At 34.8% G+C, this 17,087-nt stretch overlaps 2 protein-coding genes across 2 annotated transcripts; both read left to right on the forward strand.

The window, feature by feature from the left end:
• Positions 1 to 525: 525 nt before the first annotated feature.
• On the forward strand, positions 526 to 3,316 carry LOC137731354 (protein NRT1/ PTR FAMILY 2.13-like). Its single transcript, XM_068470456.2, has 4 exons — positions 526 to 741; positions 833 to 1,050; positions 1,574 to 2,166; positions 2,333 to 3,316. The coding sequence occupies exons 1-4, from the start codon at positions 543 to 545 to the stop codon at positions 3,216 to 3,218; spliced, it is 1,896 nt and encodes a 631-aa protein (XP_068326557.2). The 5' UTR covers positions 526 to 542; the 3' UTR covers positions 3,219 to 3,316.
• A 723-nt stretch (positions 3,317 to 4,039) lies between these two features.
• LOC137732530 (protein NRT1/ PTR FAMILY 2.13-like) lies at positions 4,040 to 11,403 on the forward strand. Its single transcript, XM_068471849.2, has 4 exons — positions 4,040 to 4,474; positions 4,793 to 5,010; positions 7,523 to 8,103; positions 10,460 to 11,403. Exons 1-4 carry the CDS (start codon positions 4,282 to 4,284, stop codon positions 11,310 to 11,312), a joined length of 1,845 nt encoding a protein of 614 aa, XP_068327950.1. The 5' UTR covers positions 4,040 to 4,281; the 3' UTR covers positions 11,313 to 11,403.
• Positions 11,404 to 17,087: the final 5,684 nt, after the last annotated feature.

The following is a 17,087-nucleotide window of genomic DNA, read 5'->3' on the forward strand; positions in this document are numbered from 1 at the left end:
TTATAATTTGATCAAACGTCAAATAATGTAAGAAAATTGAAACCTTATAACTTCTCCCTAATTTTAGTGGTGTGAAATGTACTTAGTATTGATATTTTAATATTTTAAATTACTATTATTAGAAAGGAGAAAGGAAAGCATTCGAAACTATCATAATAATTTTGGACAGAGTAAAATTTTAAACTCAAGACGTTACTCAACAACCTATCCACTAAGATATTAGACCACATAGAAAAATGAAAAATGAAAGTATAAAAGAACGAACTTTGCCTCTAGAGGGCTAAGTACATATATTGGAAACTGGAAAGTTTACTTGGTATGTGTCACCAAGTTTGTCTTTGCTTCCCCATAATTAATGACCAAAAGAAAACTGCCCTCTTTTCTGTTCAGAGATGCCTCAAGAGCTTGACAAGTCGGCATGAAAATATGGAAGCTGCCATCATGCATGGGGGGCACGTGCCCTTCATCAGTTCCCCGATATTTTGCCTGTATATGTGCTTAACCAGAGTCCTAATTAACACGACTGCGAGGGAAAGAGAAGAATGGCTAGGGATAAAATTAAGAACAGCTCTTTCTTCTCCTTCTGCTTCATCAGAAAACTTAAACGAGCAAACCCTAACTATGATCAGTCTCCATCCTCAGAGGCATTATTGCCTCCGAACGGTGACCATCTCCACCGATCTGATTCGAGCACAGTAGTCCAATCAAAGCCCGGATGGAAGGCGGTGATTTACATCTTAGGTATAATATATTAAGATATATATGAGCATTTTTATTTACAGAGAAATCAAAAGCTACAATTGGGAGGTTTTTTATTTTTTATTTTTTGCAGGAAATGAATCAATTGAGAAGATGGCATCATATGGGCTGACAATAAACTTCATGGTATATTTGGTGAGGGAGTATCACATGGAGCAGGTTCCTGCTGCCAACATGATTAACATTTGGGCATCTTCCTGCTTTTTATTGACAGTCATTGGTGGCTTCATCGCTGATATCTACCTTGGCAAATTTCTCACCATTGCCTTGGCTTCCTTTGCAACACTTCTGGTAAAATTAGCTAATTTATGTAGCATAATTTTTTTCGTTTATTTATGTAAGATTAATTAATCATGATTAATTAGTTTAGGTTAAAGTTAATTAGCAAGTTAGCAATTATATTAGGTATTTTTGGTACTCTACGTCTTAGGGTTGTCTATCTGTATGTTACCAAGGTGCATTTTTTTCCGCCACTGTGCTAAAGCACTATCTACAAATGTTGCCATGAGTATGAGGTATATTTATGGTGGCCTTGATCCTGACTGATTCTCTCATCCTAACATTTAACAATTTAACCCATTAATGCTATATTTTGTCAAAAAAATAAAAAATAAAAATAAATAAAAATAAAAAGAAGGTCATGGCAACATCTAAAACTTTTAGATATATATGTTTCTGTCTTTGCAATGTGTAGTCCTCTTATTTCTTTTGTTGCCAACGAAATAAAAATCAAATTTGCAATTACTTTTTTCTTCTTTTCTCTTTCTTTGATTTGTTAACAGCTTAACGAATAGCCAATTAATCTCATGATTAGGGGATGCTAACAGTAACCCTGACAGCCTTTGTGCCACAACTGAGGCCTCCACCTTGCACCCTTAATGGACAACAACAGCAATGTGTCTCCAGCACAAAATCCCAGCTGGGTTTTTTGATTGTTGGGTTATGCGGGCTGGGTTTAGGAACTGGAGGAATTAGGCCCTGCAGTATTCCCTTTGGCGTTGATCAATTTGATTCCGCCACCGTCGAAGGAAGAAAATCAGTCACTAGATTTTTGAATTTGTATTACGCTTTATCTTGTATGGTAATTTTGATCAACCAATCCCTAGTGATGTACATTCAAGACTCTGTGAGTTGGGCATTAGGATTTGCAATTCCTACGCTGCTCATGTCATGTGCAATTCTCCTCTTTTTTGGGGGGTCCAAAATTTACTTCTATGTGAAGCCGGAAGGAAGCACATTTTCCAGTTTTGCACAAGTTCTTGTAGCGGCATACAAGAAGCGTCATCTTAAGCTTCACAATGATGATAGGGTTCGTGGTGTTTTCTCCGATGATGATTCATCAAATGGAAATGGCAATGGAAATGGACGTAGAGTACTCAACAAGCTTCATCTCTCAACAGAATTTAGGTAAATATCTCGAATAATTCTCTAGACTCTGAAGTGTACTGTCCACATTTTCTCCAGTGCGTCATCAAATGATGCGGACCGTTATCACTATTTGCCTTCCCTAACTTAATTACATTCCAGGATTGTTTATATGACTAATTTTCACTTCTAAATTGTTGGCTCCCAGCTTCTTGAAGAAAGCTGCTTTAGTAGTGGACAATGAACTAAAAGATGATGGGTCTTGTGCAACTCCATCGAGGCTATGTAGCATTCAACAAGTTGAAGAGGTAATACGTGTTATGAAAATCCTCCCAGTTTCTGTTTCTGGTGTCATCAGCTTGCTGGCCCTTGCCCAAGAACCAACATTTGTAGTATCACAAGCCATGAAAATGGATCGTCACATTGGACCGAATTTCGCAATCCCTGCTGGATCGGTCAAAATGATGTCAATTATGACGCTCTTTATTTCCCTTACGTTGTATGACCGATTCTTACAACGAGCCCTAACAAAGTTCACTAAATGTGAAGATGGGATCCCACCTCTTCGAAGAATAGGAATCGGGTATTTCTTCTCTGCTATGTGCATGGTGGTGGCGGGACTAGTTGAGCAACAAAGGAGAGCTTTGGCCACATCACAAGCTTCATCGAATGGGGTTGTAGCCATGTCAGTTTTTTGGCTATTTCCACAGGAAATGTTGCTTGGACTTTGTGAGATGTTTGGCGTTGTTGGACTCCTTGAGTTTTACAACAAAGAGTTTCCTGAGACCATGAAAAGTATTGGGAATTCTCTGCTCTATCTTTGCTTGGCCGGGGCTAGTTATTTGAGTAGTGTGTCGGTAAGCATTGTGCATGGGTTTACAGGAAAGCGTGGCCGGCCCAACTGGTTGGACAATGATATCAATGCCGGCAGATTGGACTATTTTTACTTCCTGATTGCTGGTCTGGGAGTGGTGAATTTCTTCTATTTTCTGTTTTGTGCTCGGGGATATGCATACAAGACTAGTGCAGAAACAGTAGAGAGTTTAGATACTGACATTACTGCCCAAGAAAGGTTGGGGCATCCTTTGGTTTAACCATTTTTCTTGTAAACCACTAAACCTAATGGTTTTCTAAACCCATGTGTTTAGTTGTATAATTAAATCCATAAATTAACTGTATTTAATTGTATATGCATGTATGTCTAATAATTATTATTATCACATAGAGATACATAATTTAACGCTTGGCCACTGATAAATTCATACCTTAAATTTTAAAAAGAATAACTTGTAGTTAACATCAGCTAGTAATTGATTTAGAAAAATAAAATAGGATTGTCATTGGTGATTCATAACTCTAGTTTTCCATCACTTGATTGTTAAACACTATTTTTGTTGTGACCTTTTATATATCCGTCACTTGATTGTTAAACACTATTTTTGTTGTGACCTTTTATATATCCGTCTTATTTCTTGTTAAATTAAAACCCAGTCTAACCTCCTTTTGTGTTTAAGTGCGCATTTATGTGTTTAGTTAAAGTATATATTTTCTTGTTAAATTAAAAGCGTCTTATTTCTTCCTTTTGTGTTTAAGTTGAGAAATGGAAGGGGGACATACTTTTTATGGACTCTCAGTCACCTCACAGTTTAGCATCAATATACATGCTAAAATTATAAAATAATATATCAAAAATATGAGGTGATAAAAAATTTATGAAAAGTTTCATTTTGAAAAAGTTCTCTTTTATAACATTTCTTGACTAATGTGAAAGTTTCATGTCTCTCAATGGGGACGAATATCATACAGTCATGAAAATCGTGAGTCGAGATGGTTCATCACATAAATTGGGCCTCAATTTGTTTGTAATGGGCCTTTCTTTTTTTACTTTACAGAAAAGTTGGCCAGAATTAATGGAGGGTCCGCACAATTTTGGTGTGCCCCCTGTCAATAGTGCCACGGCTTCATCACATCCATACCTACATTCATTTTCGCCGCCCTTTTTATCTTCTTCCTTCCCCATCTTCCCTATATATATACGTCTGCCCCAGCCAAGCTTGTTAGCTTAACCTCACAACTTCTTACAGTGCTTTTAGAAAATCACTTCCTCAAAGCTTAGATAGCTAGTGCCCACTTTTTTTCTGGCATGTTGAAAAGCTGATGATGGCTGAAGGCAAGAAGCAGAAGCAGCAGCAATCAAGCCACTGCCTCTACGTCACAAAGTTCTTTCAGAAAAGCACTTCCTCAGAGCTGTTACACAAATTTCCTTTAAGCCCAGCTAAAGAACCAGTTGATAGAAAACGTGATGTCGCAAGGAAACCTGGTGGTTGGAAGGCCATGCCTTTCATCTTAGGTCTCTCTCTCTCTCTCTCTCTCTCTCTCTCTCTCTCATTTCGTGGAGGATACTGCACCGAAATGGTTGTGTCCCCGGTCAATGATAAAAAAAATATGTAAATTTTTTGGTCGACATGATCGAGCACAGAACGTAGCTACGGTGGCAGTGTCTCAGTTACTCTCATTCCATGATGTGTCACTGTAATCACATATAGGTGCATTGAATATTAATCCATCTTTATCCCTGATATGAGGTGAAAGTGTCTAATTTATTAAAAGGCGACAACAACAGAACACGTTTTTAATGGTGGTTGTTGTGGTGGTGGTGGTGGTGCAGGAAATGATACGTTCGAAAGGTTGGCTTCTATTGGGTTGCTGGCAAACTTTATGGTGTACTTGACGAGGATGCTACACCTGGACCAGGTTTCCGCTTCCAACATTATCAACGTCTGGTCTGGTTTGACCAACTTCGCTCCTCTCCTCGGCGCCTTCATCTCCGACGCCTACGTCGGCCGCTTTCGGACTATTGTTTTTGCGTCCATTTCCTCTCTCATGGTACCTCTCTTTCTCTCTAGCTCTTTTACCAATTATTATTTTTTGTTATTTTCTAATTTATTTGGCCAATGTGTTGATTGTTTTAAGGTAATTTCATTATGTTCAACAACGGTTTGTAGATGCTAAAGAAATTATTTATTTGAATTATATTTTGTAATTACATAATGTGCCAGTTGATAATTAATTTTTTTTTAAATTATTAATTAAAGAATCCAATCATTGACTACCGCATTGCGCGGGGTTAAATTATAGTCTAAAAATATGGTCTCTCTAACATATTTATTGTACTTAATATGTTAATATTCAGTTATTATTAAACATTATATTGACTAAGAGAATTGTTGTTTTCACTCTCAAATTTTCTTTATGCACACCAAACTTTTTATATCTAAAAAGAAGGGAAATGCTAGGGAGACTAAATGTAGATCAAATTTTGTAAACTAAACAACATGAAAGTTGATAAGTTGTTGATTACTTAAGAGTTGATTAACATATTTATTTCTTATTGGTGATACATAATTTAGTATGCAAAATTAGTTTGGCTAGCTCCCATAGAAAGAAATATACGCTTGTCAGGAATGCACAATAAAATTTTTGAAGTGTCAACACGAGTTTCCACTTCTGTGATTAATAATGTATATATTTTTTTAGTTTATTACGGACTAGATTAAATTATGTATCAAATACGTAGATTGTTTATATTAAGTTTACCGATCGACTAGCCACTCCCCAATCGTGTATATATTTTCACACCAGTTTCATAAACCTGTGTTTTTGAGTGGTTGTCCCCTACCTCCAATATTACTGATAGGTGTGTATATGGTGAAAAGAAAAGTGTTCTATAATTATCCCTTTCTATGGCCCTTCTACATTAAATAATAACCAACAATTTGTCTTTGGTTTCGTGGCTAGCTAGGTAACGTATAAATTTCTATCGTGGGTCATATATACTCTACGTTTTGGGGTTTTAAATTTTAGTGGGTGGGAGAGGATGGTGATGATCTTGTGGTTGAATCTGTTGTTGTACGTAAAATCCCAGAAAATCTTTGAAAGGGTAGTAGGTGGTGGTATGGATTTGAAAGGGTAAGAGTTCCTTAGCGAAACCTACCCTTAATTTAACCATAATGAATTGAAAATTTGAGTTAAATCACGCAATAAATCAAGTATGATTTTGTATCGTCATCTAGGGAAATGGAGAAGCGACAAAACTGTAGCGTTTGTGATTGATCTCGGTTGCGGTTGAAGTTGAACAACTAGTACTACTTCGTCAACTATTGGGGAACTCCGATTAGCCAGTAATATGAAACCTAACAATTGAAACTAGAGTTACCAGTCAATATGGTGACGGATTTGGAAAACTAAGCTAGCGAACAACATTTTGAAAATACGAAAAGGTAGGCGGGTGCTTAGGCGGACTATGCGGATTTAACTAAATCCATTATATTTCATGTAAATAAGTATCTGTTTATACTTAAAATATATATAATTTCATCATAAATTACAAAATAGAATGACACATAAATTATGAAATTTTGTAACATTATGAAAACATGGGGAACAAGCATATAATGTATACTCATTTAAGTATTCAACAAATCTCTTACAATTTATTGAAAAAAAAAAAAAAGCAAAATGAAAGTTATCTATTTTTCTGTATAAGTGAGTCACAACCTAAGCAGGTCTGGAAGGGCTAAGCGGGTACCTAGGCAGTCTAGACGGATGCTTAGGCGATCTAGGTAGGTGCCTCAACAGGTCTAGGCGTCATTTCTTAATTTTCAAACGCCTAGACATTAATCGGGACGGTGGCCAACTGCCTAGCGTCTAGGTGGAGGCCTAGACGGCGCTAAGCGGAAATTTTAGAACAGTGGTCAAGATACACCAATTGATTAAAAGGAGGGGATGTGAGGTTTCATGATCCCTCTTTGGACAACCTCATCCAAGCTAATTAAAAGGATTTGTGAGAACACTAATACAACCGAATGTAGCTAATTCATATATAATTTATAGATAAATTAATAATATTACGTGACAATATTGTTAAATCTAAATTCTCATTTAAGAAATTTAAATCGAGTATCAATATTCAAGAAATTTGAAGTATAAACCAATATTGGTGGGCAAAAGTTTAGAGTTTGCTAAATAAAAACCCGATCGTACTAAAGCATGAGTAAGCAACTGAGTAATAAAATTGTCAAATATCCCTTCGTGCGGCCAAAACGGAAAATAACGTATACCAACAAATTTGCCTTTCATGTGGTTTAGCATAGAAATTGAGGATCGTAGGAGATCAACCCTGCTGCTTTAGTGACTGTCACTTTCATCAGTTTTAGTGGATATTACTTTCATTAAGTGTGTTCTAAGGTGTGGACTAGGTTGTTTTAGTGGATTTTTTTTCTTAATTAGAAGAAAAGATTTGCAACAAATTTTGAAGTAAATACAAGTTCAACAGGGAATGACGACAGTTACTTTAACGTTATTTATTTGTTGTGTAACATTATTTATCTATCAACAGGGAATGGCGACAGTTACTTTAACAGCGTGGCTTCCGCATCTGCATCCTCCGCCATGCAGCCCACAACAGCAAGCACTGAGTCAGTGCACCGGTCCAACCCGAGCTCAACTCGGTATATTGCTATCGGGTCTAGGGTTTCTATCCATAGGCACAGCTGGCATCAGGCCATGCAGCATCCCATTTGGTGTTGACCAGTTTGACCCAACCACCGAAGAAGGAAAGAAAGGAGTGAACAGCTTTTTCAACTGGTACTATGCCACGTTCACAGTGGTCTTACTCCTCTCCCAAACCGTAGTGGTTTACATCCAAGACAAAGTCAGCTGGAGTTTAGGGTTTGGGATCCCAACTGTGCTCATGGCTTGCTCGATCCTGCTTCTGTTTATCGGGTCTAGGGTTTACGTGCATGTAAAGCCACAGGGCAGTATGTTCTCTGGGATTGCACAAGTACTTGTTGCTGCTCATAAGAAACGCCACATTAAGCTTGCGGAAGAAGCAGAAATTATAGATGTTGACAAATTCTATCAACCTCCAATATTCAAGGGGTATTACGCGTGTAAGCTCCCTCTCACCAACCAGCTCAGGTAACAAATTTTTGTATAGATCGATCATTTCTTTAATAATTAATTACGATTGATTTGAAGTATTAATATGTGTAGAGTTGGTTAATCTATCGATTTTTATAGATTATAGGTTTACCTTACTAACTTATATGGAGTGGCCAAGGCCCAAAATAAAGTTTAATTAGTTAGGTTTCTCGAGGACGTGTTTGAATTTAGTACTTTATTAGTGTCGACTGAACTCTTTGTATTACATTCTAATGTATTGTCTTCTATTTGTTGATGGAAGATTTTAGATTTGACTTTTAGTTTGATCGCCACTGAGTGACTTGGCCTGATTGAATTGCAGAAAAATCATAAGCTAATCAATAACCATCATCAGATCAGATTAACACTCAGATTACATATGTATTCATAAGATAAGTTTATGGGTAAATTACACTGACCACCTTAGATTTGACGTCTATTACAATCTTATACAACATCTTTAAAATATTTCACTTTCATACCTCAAATACTATTTTATTTTAGATTTGAGGTGTATTATATTGAAATAAAGTAGTAAGTGAGGTATGAAAATAAAATATTTTGAAGATATTGTATGGGGTTACAATAGACCCCAAACCTAAGGTGGTAAAGTATAATTTACCCTAAGTTTATCATTAACCACACGTCGCATTTAACTACGTAAGACTCACAGCTTGTAAGGTGGGGGTCTACTTCCACCATCATACATTTGACTAAGCTCACATTATGTCAGTCAGGTGGGGGTCCAGACTTTCACCCTCACATTAGATAAAGGGCTGGTTTAATATTGTTGTGCTTCGAAAAAAACTGCTTCTGTTGTGCTGTGAGAATAAACTTATTTTTGCTGCTTCACGTTTTCAGTTTTTTTCCATCCAAAACTATGAAAATAAGTTGTTTTTAAGTGTTTGCCAAACATCATTTTGAGTTCAGCTTTTTTTATACCCATTTTTTATAAAAGCACCTCAATACCAAACCAATCCTAAAGGCGTGTTTACTAGCGCCGCTGCCGGAGATTTTTCAAACCGTTTTCCTTTGTTTTCTTTACTTTGCTTATTTCTTTAATCATTTTAAATAAATTAGTTTTTATTATTTTTAAATTTAAAATCAACCTTTTTTAATTTTTGTTTTCAAATAATTAACTAAGATTTTGGTTTTATATAAATTGTTTTAAATAATTCAAACGACCTTACTTGAGTCGTTTATATTACAATGACCTTGTTCTCTTGCAAGTATTTTTTTAGTGTTTTTATCTCTACTTTTGCAAGTGGTAAAAATTCTATCATTTACATATCTGTAATCGGAATAAAAATTTAGAATTGAATTCCGATTATGGAACAATCCGGTGTTTACTAAACATTGAGAAACAAAAAAAAAAAAAATAGTGGGGCCCACATAAATTTTGGAATTAAATTCCTTGTATTGGTGGAATTGGATCCCATACATCTAGATGGTAATCCAATTTCTTATTGTTTGGGCAATCGGAATGACACTTTTGTTCCCTTTATGCCCTCACTTACTTTTTTTATCACCAAGACTATCCTTTATAAACCCATTAACCCTAGTTTAATTATGCACAACTCCTTACTTTTTTTATTTCCACGCTCATTCATATTATGCACAACTCCATGCTTATTCACATTATGTACAACTCTATGCATATGCCGAAGAGAAGAAACTATAACTTGAGTGAGAAAATTTAAATATTAAAGTAAATACTTAAATTTATAAATAAATAAATAAAACAAAAGCATTTTAGTGTGTCTATGAAACAAAAAAGCAATTTAATTTTTTTCTTACTATTATATATTATATCAAATTTTATTAAAAGAAGTAAATAAAATATTTGATTTGGGACAATGGCATTTTAGTAATCATATTAGTTTATATTCAGATTCTGCTGAATTAGTAAAAAGCTTCTACAGGAATCCGATTCTGACTTCTCCACATTCCAACTCCTCCTCGATTCAAATCCTCCTATTTTTATTACGGTTACGTAAACGCGTTATAAGTGTAAGACACATGATCTGTAAGGTGGGGCACTGACGCTGTTAAATGACATATTTTTCAGTGTGCTCAGAATAAGTGATGAAACACCACCTATTATTATACAATTGGAGGTACTCTGAAAAGCCAAAAAAAAAAAAAAAACAATTTTCTCCAATTGTGTAATGACATGTGTGTTCGGCCCGTGTTTGAAGCACATTATCTCTCATTTGAACAAGCACATCCATCGTACATTGTTTGTTTGGTGAACAAATTTAGTGGCTGTGTACTGTGAACTTTGTTTCCCTGATTTTTTGACTCGTTGATCGTGTTAATTGACTTTTTTTGTTCATCATTTTATTTTCATTAGGTTCTTGAACAAGGCTGCTGTAATATTGGATAACGATTTGAAGCCTGATGGTTCTCCGGTCGATAACTGGAGGCTGTGCAGCGTGCAACAAGTGGAAGAACTTAAATGCGTATTAAAAACAATCCCGATATGGGCATCGGCCATAGTTAGCCTGACCGCCATGACACAGCAGGGCACCTTTACTGTGTCCCAAGCCCTAAAAATGGACCGTCATCTCGGCGCTAACTTCGAAGTCCCAGCTGGGTCCATCAGCGTCATCTCCTTTCTCACCATTGGCCTCTGGCTTCCAATCTACGATCGGATTCTAGTCCCATCCCTCAGAAAAATCACAAAGCGCGAAGGTGGGGTTACTGTCCTGCAAAGATGTGGAATCGGGATCATATTCTCCGTCCTGTCGATGGCAGTGGCCGGACTAATTGAAAAGGAGAGAAGGAACTTTGCCAATTTGCACCCTGCCGCACACGTGTCATTCCTCTGGCTGGCCCCACAACTTATACTGATGGGACTCTGTGAGGCGTTCAATATGATAGCTCTGCTGGAGTTTTTCAACCGGGAGTTCCCCGACCACATGCGCAGTATTGGAAATGCCCTCGTGTCTTGCTCCTTTGCTGGTTCGAGCTACTTGAGCAGTTTGGTCGTGAATGTGGTGCACCATGTTAGTGGTACAGAGAAGCATCCGGATTGGTTGACCAATGACATCAATGCGGGGAGATTGGACTACTTCTACTTCCTAATTGCTGGGATTGGGGTTCTGAATTTTGCCTACTTTCTGTATTGTGCACAACGTTATCATTACAAAGCCACAAATGTGTACGTAGATGAGGAGAAGCCGTATGATAGTGATCATGTGTAGTTAGGTTCAACCAATCATTATATATGGCTATGTATGTATGCAAATAAAACTTAATCAAATCGAATCAAACTGCTTTAATCAGTATTAGATATATACCAGGAAGATGTAGTTTAATTTTACATTATGTGAGGTGTAACATGGTATGGCTTAGTATATTCATAAGGACAATTAATGATAAGGGTTCTACAACTTTGGATTTTAACCAAAAGCTGTAAAGAGTTTATTTAAAGGAAAACTAATGAAAAGAGCTTGAAAAATTTTAGTTTTAATAAAAAACCATGTTATAAGTTTTGTTTAATGATTAGTACAAGACCCATATTAAAATAGTCCAACTAAAAATGGTCTAACTATAATAAATTATGATTTATCGATTTTACCCCTAACTTTTTAGGTTGAGTTTTAGATTTTTATCATTAATGGAGTTCATTGTTGTTTTGCAGACCTTCTTCTTTTTCTTTGAAACAAAAATATAGATCCTCATGCTATTTAATTTATATTTTGTATTATTTCGTTGAAACGTGATCGTCGTTATTATTCATAAAGTATTTGAGGTACTGTTTTTCAATTTTTCTTTGTTAGTGGAGTTCATCGTTTGTTTCTCCAAAAAATAAATTTGAGATCTAGATGTTAGTCAATAATAACGACGGGGGTCACTGTTTTTGGACTATAAAAATAAACTGTTTCTGGATTTTAAGTAACACTATTTCTGGAATCTAAGTCACTGTTTCTAGATCCAAATAAAATAGACGCACTATTTCTTAAATGTAAGCTAGAAAAGAAATAGCGAAATTCATTGTATTTGGATTCAAAGGAAAATAAGCATCCTGTTTTTTAATCAACTGATGCATGAAAAAAAAGAAACAATCAAAGGTTAAAACATAGACTGCTTCTGAAATCTAAGTTACTGTGTCTGGAATTTGGTTCTTCTCTTTACAGATACAGTGTTTGTTTGTGCATAGGAAAAACAAACACTGTATCTGATTTTTTTTTTTTTCCAGAAACAGTGTTATATTTTGAGTTCCCCATAAACAGTTTTATGTTTTGGTTTTTTTTTTTTTTTTCCTATTTACAGATGCCTGATATGTACGTACATCACCGGGACTATAGGTCCTTATTGGATCTGATTGGAATAAAATACTAACACTATAAATTGTTCGTGGTGCAGATAAGAGGATGAGGATGAGGACTATGACGAGGAAGGTGAGGATAAGGGCACGAAAAAGGTAGACAATAGCTTTGGATAATTTTTTATTGAACTTTGAGTCATTTTGGTTAAATAACATTTTAAGATGCTTTTTTGTTAAATATTTGTTGACCCAATCATTTTTCATTAAAACTCCATTTATTTAATGGTTAGGACAAAGCTAAATACTTAACCAATCCAATCAACATGGCCAATTGAAATAATCTAATGTGTTTCCAATTTTACCCTTAACTTTTACTCTGACGATTTTTAATCTTTCTGTTAGTTTATTGGGTAAATTACAATTTACCTTCTCAAGTTTGAGGTTTACTACTATTTCATACAGCCGTTACTTAATCTGTTAAATTGACTGTTAAAGTGGTGATGTGGCAACTATATGGGCCATTTTTTGATGACGTGTCAAATAAAAATAATTGAATATTATTTAAAAATAGAGAGTTTTAACGAAAGGCTCGTGGTACTATTCACTATAACAAAAAACCACCTTATTACACTAAAAAGTCAATCGTGGTACTATTTACTTTACTTTTTATTTTGTCATTATCGTTAAAACTTAAAGCTTTTAAATCATTTTCATTAATTTTTCTTTAAAAATAAACCTGAATTAAAATAAAGTGGACCCCACCCAGAAATTTGTTCTTGTTGTCATCGTTCATCCAACACTGCCACCACCGTTGCCGATTGGAGCCTTGCACCCTGCCCTCCTCATCCTCAGATTCCACGGCTTCGCCACGGCGGCTCCGGAGACGGAGCCCTTCAAGCTCCCCATGGTAAATCATTCATTTATCATCTTTTTCTTTCGAATTTTTGGTTTTTTTTTGTATTTTTGTTTTTATTATTACATTTCTTCAGTCCGAGAAAGGTCAAACATGACAGGTACCGCCAATGGTTGATAAAAACCCTCTAGAACTCTTTCCTTTCTCTCTCTCTCTCTCTCTCTCTCTCTCTCTCTCTCTCTCTCTCTCTCTCTCTCTCTAAAACAATTCCTCTTTCGTGTTGGTTCGTTGAAGGGTTTCTGGAGGAACTTTTGGGGTTGCCATATTTGTGGTGGGTTTTGGTCCAGGAGATTCTACTTTGACATTAATTTCTTGGGGTTTTTCTAAATCTAGTGGATAGAAAATTGGCAGTAAGTTCACAATTTTTTGGGGTTTTTTGGTGCTTTATTTTTTAGAATGTATGAATTTTCTGTTTGCTTATGGAAAAAAGAAGAAGAATATTTATTGAATTCCAGAAAAATATGATCTTTCTCTGATTTAATTTCTTCTAATTTTGGAAATTTTCTTTAGAGATTGGAATGGAAAAACATGAAGTGGGATTAAAAGTTTACTAATTTAATTTCTGAATTAATAAGGGCGGGAGCACAAGAAATCATATCTGTATAAGGGCGGGCAGCTGGAGCTGCCTTATTTGGACGGCAGGTGAAGAAGAATTTTTTATATTGAAGGGAGTACGAGTGGTACATTATGTGTTTTTATATAAGTAATAAGAAATTTTAATTTTTAAGTTATTAATATTTTAACATACATATCTCATCAATTATATAATGACATGTGATATATCATATCGTGTGTCGATCACACTGAAAAATCTTTCTAAACGAAGGACGAGGAGGTCGACAACTTGAACAAAGGGTTAAATCCGTTCTTCATGCTTCTGCTTTTCGTTTTGTTGTTCTCATGGCCTCAGGCTCTCGGGCTGGCAATTCTCCACGGGCTCGGAGCTCGGGCCTCCACCTTCACTCGGGCTTGCCCACGCTGGAGCCGGTCCACGGGGCCTCGGGCCTCTGTTCTCTCCCCCGTCCCCCGAGCAAATGCCCATGCTGGGCTTGCTCTAAGTGCTCGATATGGTGATCTCCCTGGCAATGCACAACCTGTGGCCTTAGGTTCAAGTGCCAAGAAGAACACATTAGTTTTGAAACTGAACGAAAATAACTTATATTATTTCTGAAATTACAACAAAATAATTTATTTTATTTTTAAAATTTGATCAAAATAATCCACATTATTTTTAAAAGGTAACAAATAAATATTATTTCTAAAACCACAACAAAATAACCAACACTATTTCTGAAAGTGAACCCAAATAACTCATAGTATTTCTGAAATTACAGCAATATTACGCACTATTTATGAAAATTGAACCAAATTAACCCACATTATTTTTTAAACTACATCAAAATAACTTACACTATTTACGAAACTACACCAAAATAACGCACACTATTTATGGAATTATAACAAAATAACTCACATAATTTCTGAAATTTAACCAAAATAAGCCACACTATTTATGAAAGGGAACAAAACAAACACTATTTCTGAAAGTGAACCAAAATAACTCATAGTATTTCTGAAATTACAGCAACATTACGCACTATTTATGAAAATTGAACCAAAATAACCCACATTATTTTTTCAACTACATCAAAATAACTCACACTATTTACAAAACTACACAAAAATAGCGCACACTATTTCTGGAATTACAACAAAATAACTCACATAATTTCTGAAATTTAACCAAAATAAGCCACACTATTTATGGAAGGAAACAAAACAAACACTATTTCTGAAACTACGACAAAATAACTCACACTAATTCTAGATTTGAACAAAAAATAACACAGATTAATGCTGGAACCATTAGAAAATTATACACTATTTATGAAACATAACCAAAATAACCCACTGTTTTTTTATGGGAAGAAAACACTCAGTTAACGAACCAATTTTTTTTTATAGAGAAAATAGTGCAAAAACATACAATTTATAAAGGGAACTTTAACGAAAAACTATCGGTACTGTTCACTTTAACGAAAAACCACATTTTTACACTAAAAAGTCAATATTTGTACTATTGACTTTATCTTTTATTTTGTTATTTTCGTTAAAATTCGAAGTTTTCAAGTCATTTTTTTTAGTTTTCTTTTTATAAAACTAAAGAAAACACTCATTATTTCTATATATGAAAAGAAAAAAAAAATAGTGATCAAAGTGCAGTGAAAACAAAATTCATCATTTTGTATTTATTTTTTATAGAAAAATTGATCAGTTTATGGAATCACAAGCATGAAAACATATTACAGTACTTTGGAAGTAAAAATCTTACAAGAATATGAGATTAGCATCTCTTTTGTGCCATTTGGTTTCATCCTGCTTTAGAATTTTGCATCATGCTTGGGTCCATATGTGAAGCTACAGTAAAATCCACAGAGTTAATTAGTCTGAAAGGAATCTTATGTGTATCCAATGAAAGTGACGACAGTCATTGGATTATGATAGAAACGAATGGGCAATTTGGTGGGTAAAGTGGCACCAAGTGATCTGACGGATGGGGTGTCCCATTAAAAACCACCATGATTAAATAACCATCTTTATATTTAGCAATCCAACTTCTCCACTTGAACATGGTTCCTTGCTCTTTTGCGATATTTTTTTCTCACCATTTTTGAGTAACGGTGATACTTATTATCCTATTTATTACTATTAAATAAATTTAAATTTTGAAATATGTGTAATAGATTAACATGAATCTTAAAATTTTAATTCATTTAATAGTAATAAGTAGGGTAGTGAGCGCTACCACTACTTGAAGATGGTAAGGAAAAATGCACTCTCTCTCTTTGTAATCCACTTAAAAGAGATTTTAAGCACTATTAGGGCAGACTCTCTAGGGTCATAATCATAATCATGTAGCTCTAATGTAATGATAATTCCATGATCTAAACATTTGTGCTATCAGTATCATAAATGATAAGCAAATAATGCTAGACAGCCTTTGAAAAACAAGGTGAATAGATTTTATTGGCGTTTGAAAGAAGCTTAAGGGTTTGCAAAATTGGAGTTTTAATAAAAAGGCTGCGGTACTGTTCATTTTAACGAAAAATTACATTTTACACTAAAAGGTCAAACCTGATACTATTTACTTTACCTTTTATTTTGTCCTTATCGTTAAAACTCAAAGTTTTCAAGCCATTTTTCATTAGCTTTCCTTTGCAAAATAGAACGTACAAGATGGAAGTTATGGTTTAGTGGTGGTTTTACATTAATGGCGGTTGGTGAAAGGGTGTTGGCATAATTGTAAACAGGAAATTTTAACAAAAAGTTTTCGGTACTGTTTATTATAACGAAAAACTATATTTTTATATTAAAAATTCAATCATGACACTATTTATTTTACCCTTTATTTTATCATTATTGTTAAAACTTAAAGTTTTCAATATCTTTTCATTAGTTTTTCTTTGTAAATATTCTAAGGTATGTAACGGGCTGGGTTAGTTTCCATTAGGGGGTAATTATGGAAAGTCATATTTTCAACCGCTGGGCTTTCTAAGGCAACCCGTGCATAATTTGCAATCTTTGTCCTTATGATTAAATTTTAGGCCCCTTTAGTTAAATAATAATTTAGGATGATTTTTTATTAAATGAAAGTTGGTTCAAACTCTTTTCATTAAAACTCCTATATTCATATAATTAATGAATAAGAGTTACTAGAATAAAAGCATGTATAATCCTAATTGGATAATATGTCTTACTTTTATATAGCGATATAATGTACTAAGAGGGAATAAA

The sequence above is a fragment of the Pyrus communis genome, chromosome 16, assembly GCF_041283825.1.
Source record: "Pyrus communis isolate YQ-2024b chromosome 16, ASM4128382v1, whole genome shotgun sequence".
Classification (NCBI taxonomy): domain Eukaryota; kingdom Viridiplantae; phylum Streptophyta; class Magnoliopsida; order Rosales; family Rosaceae; genus Pyrus; species Pyrus communis.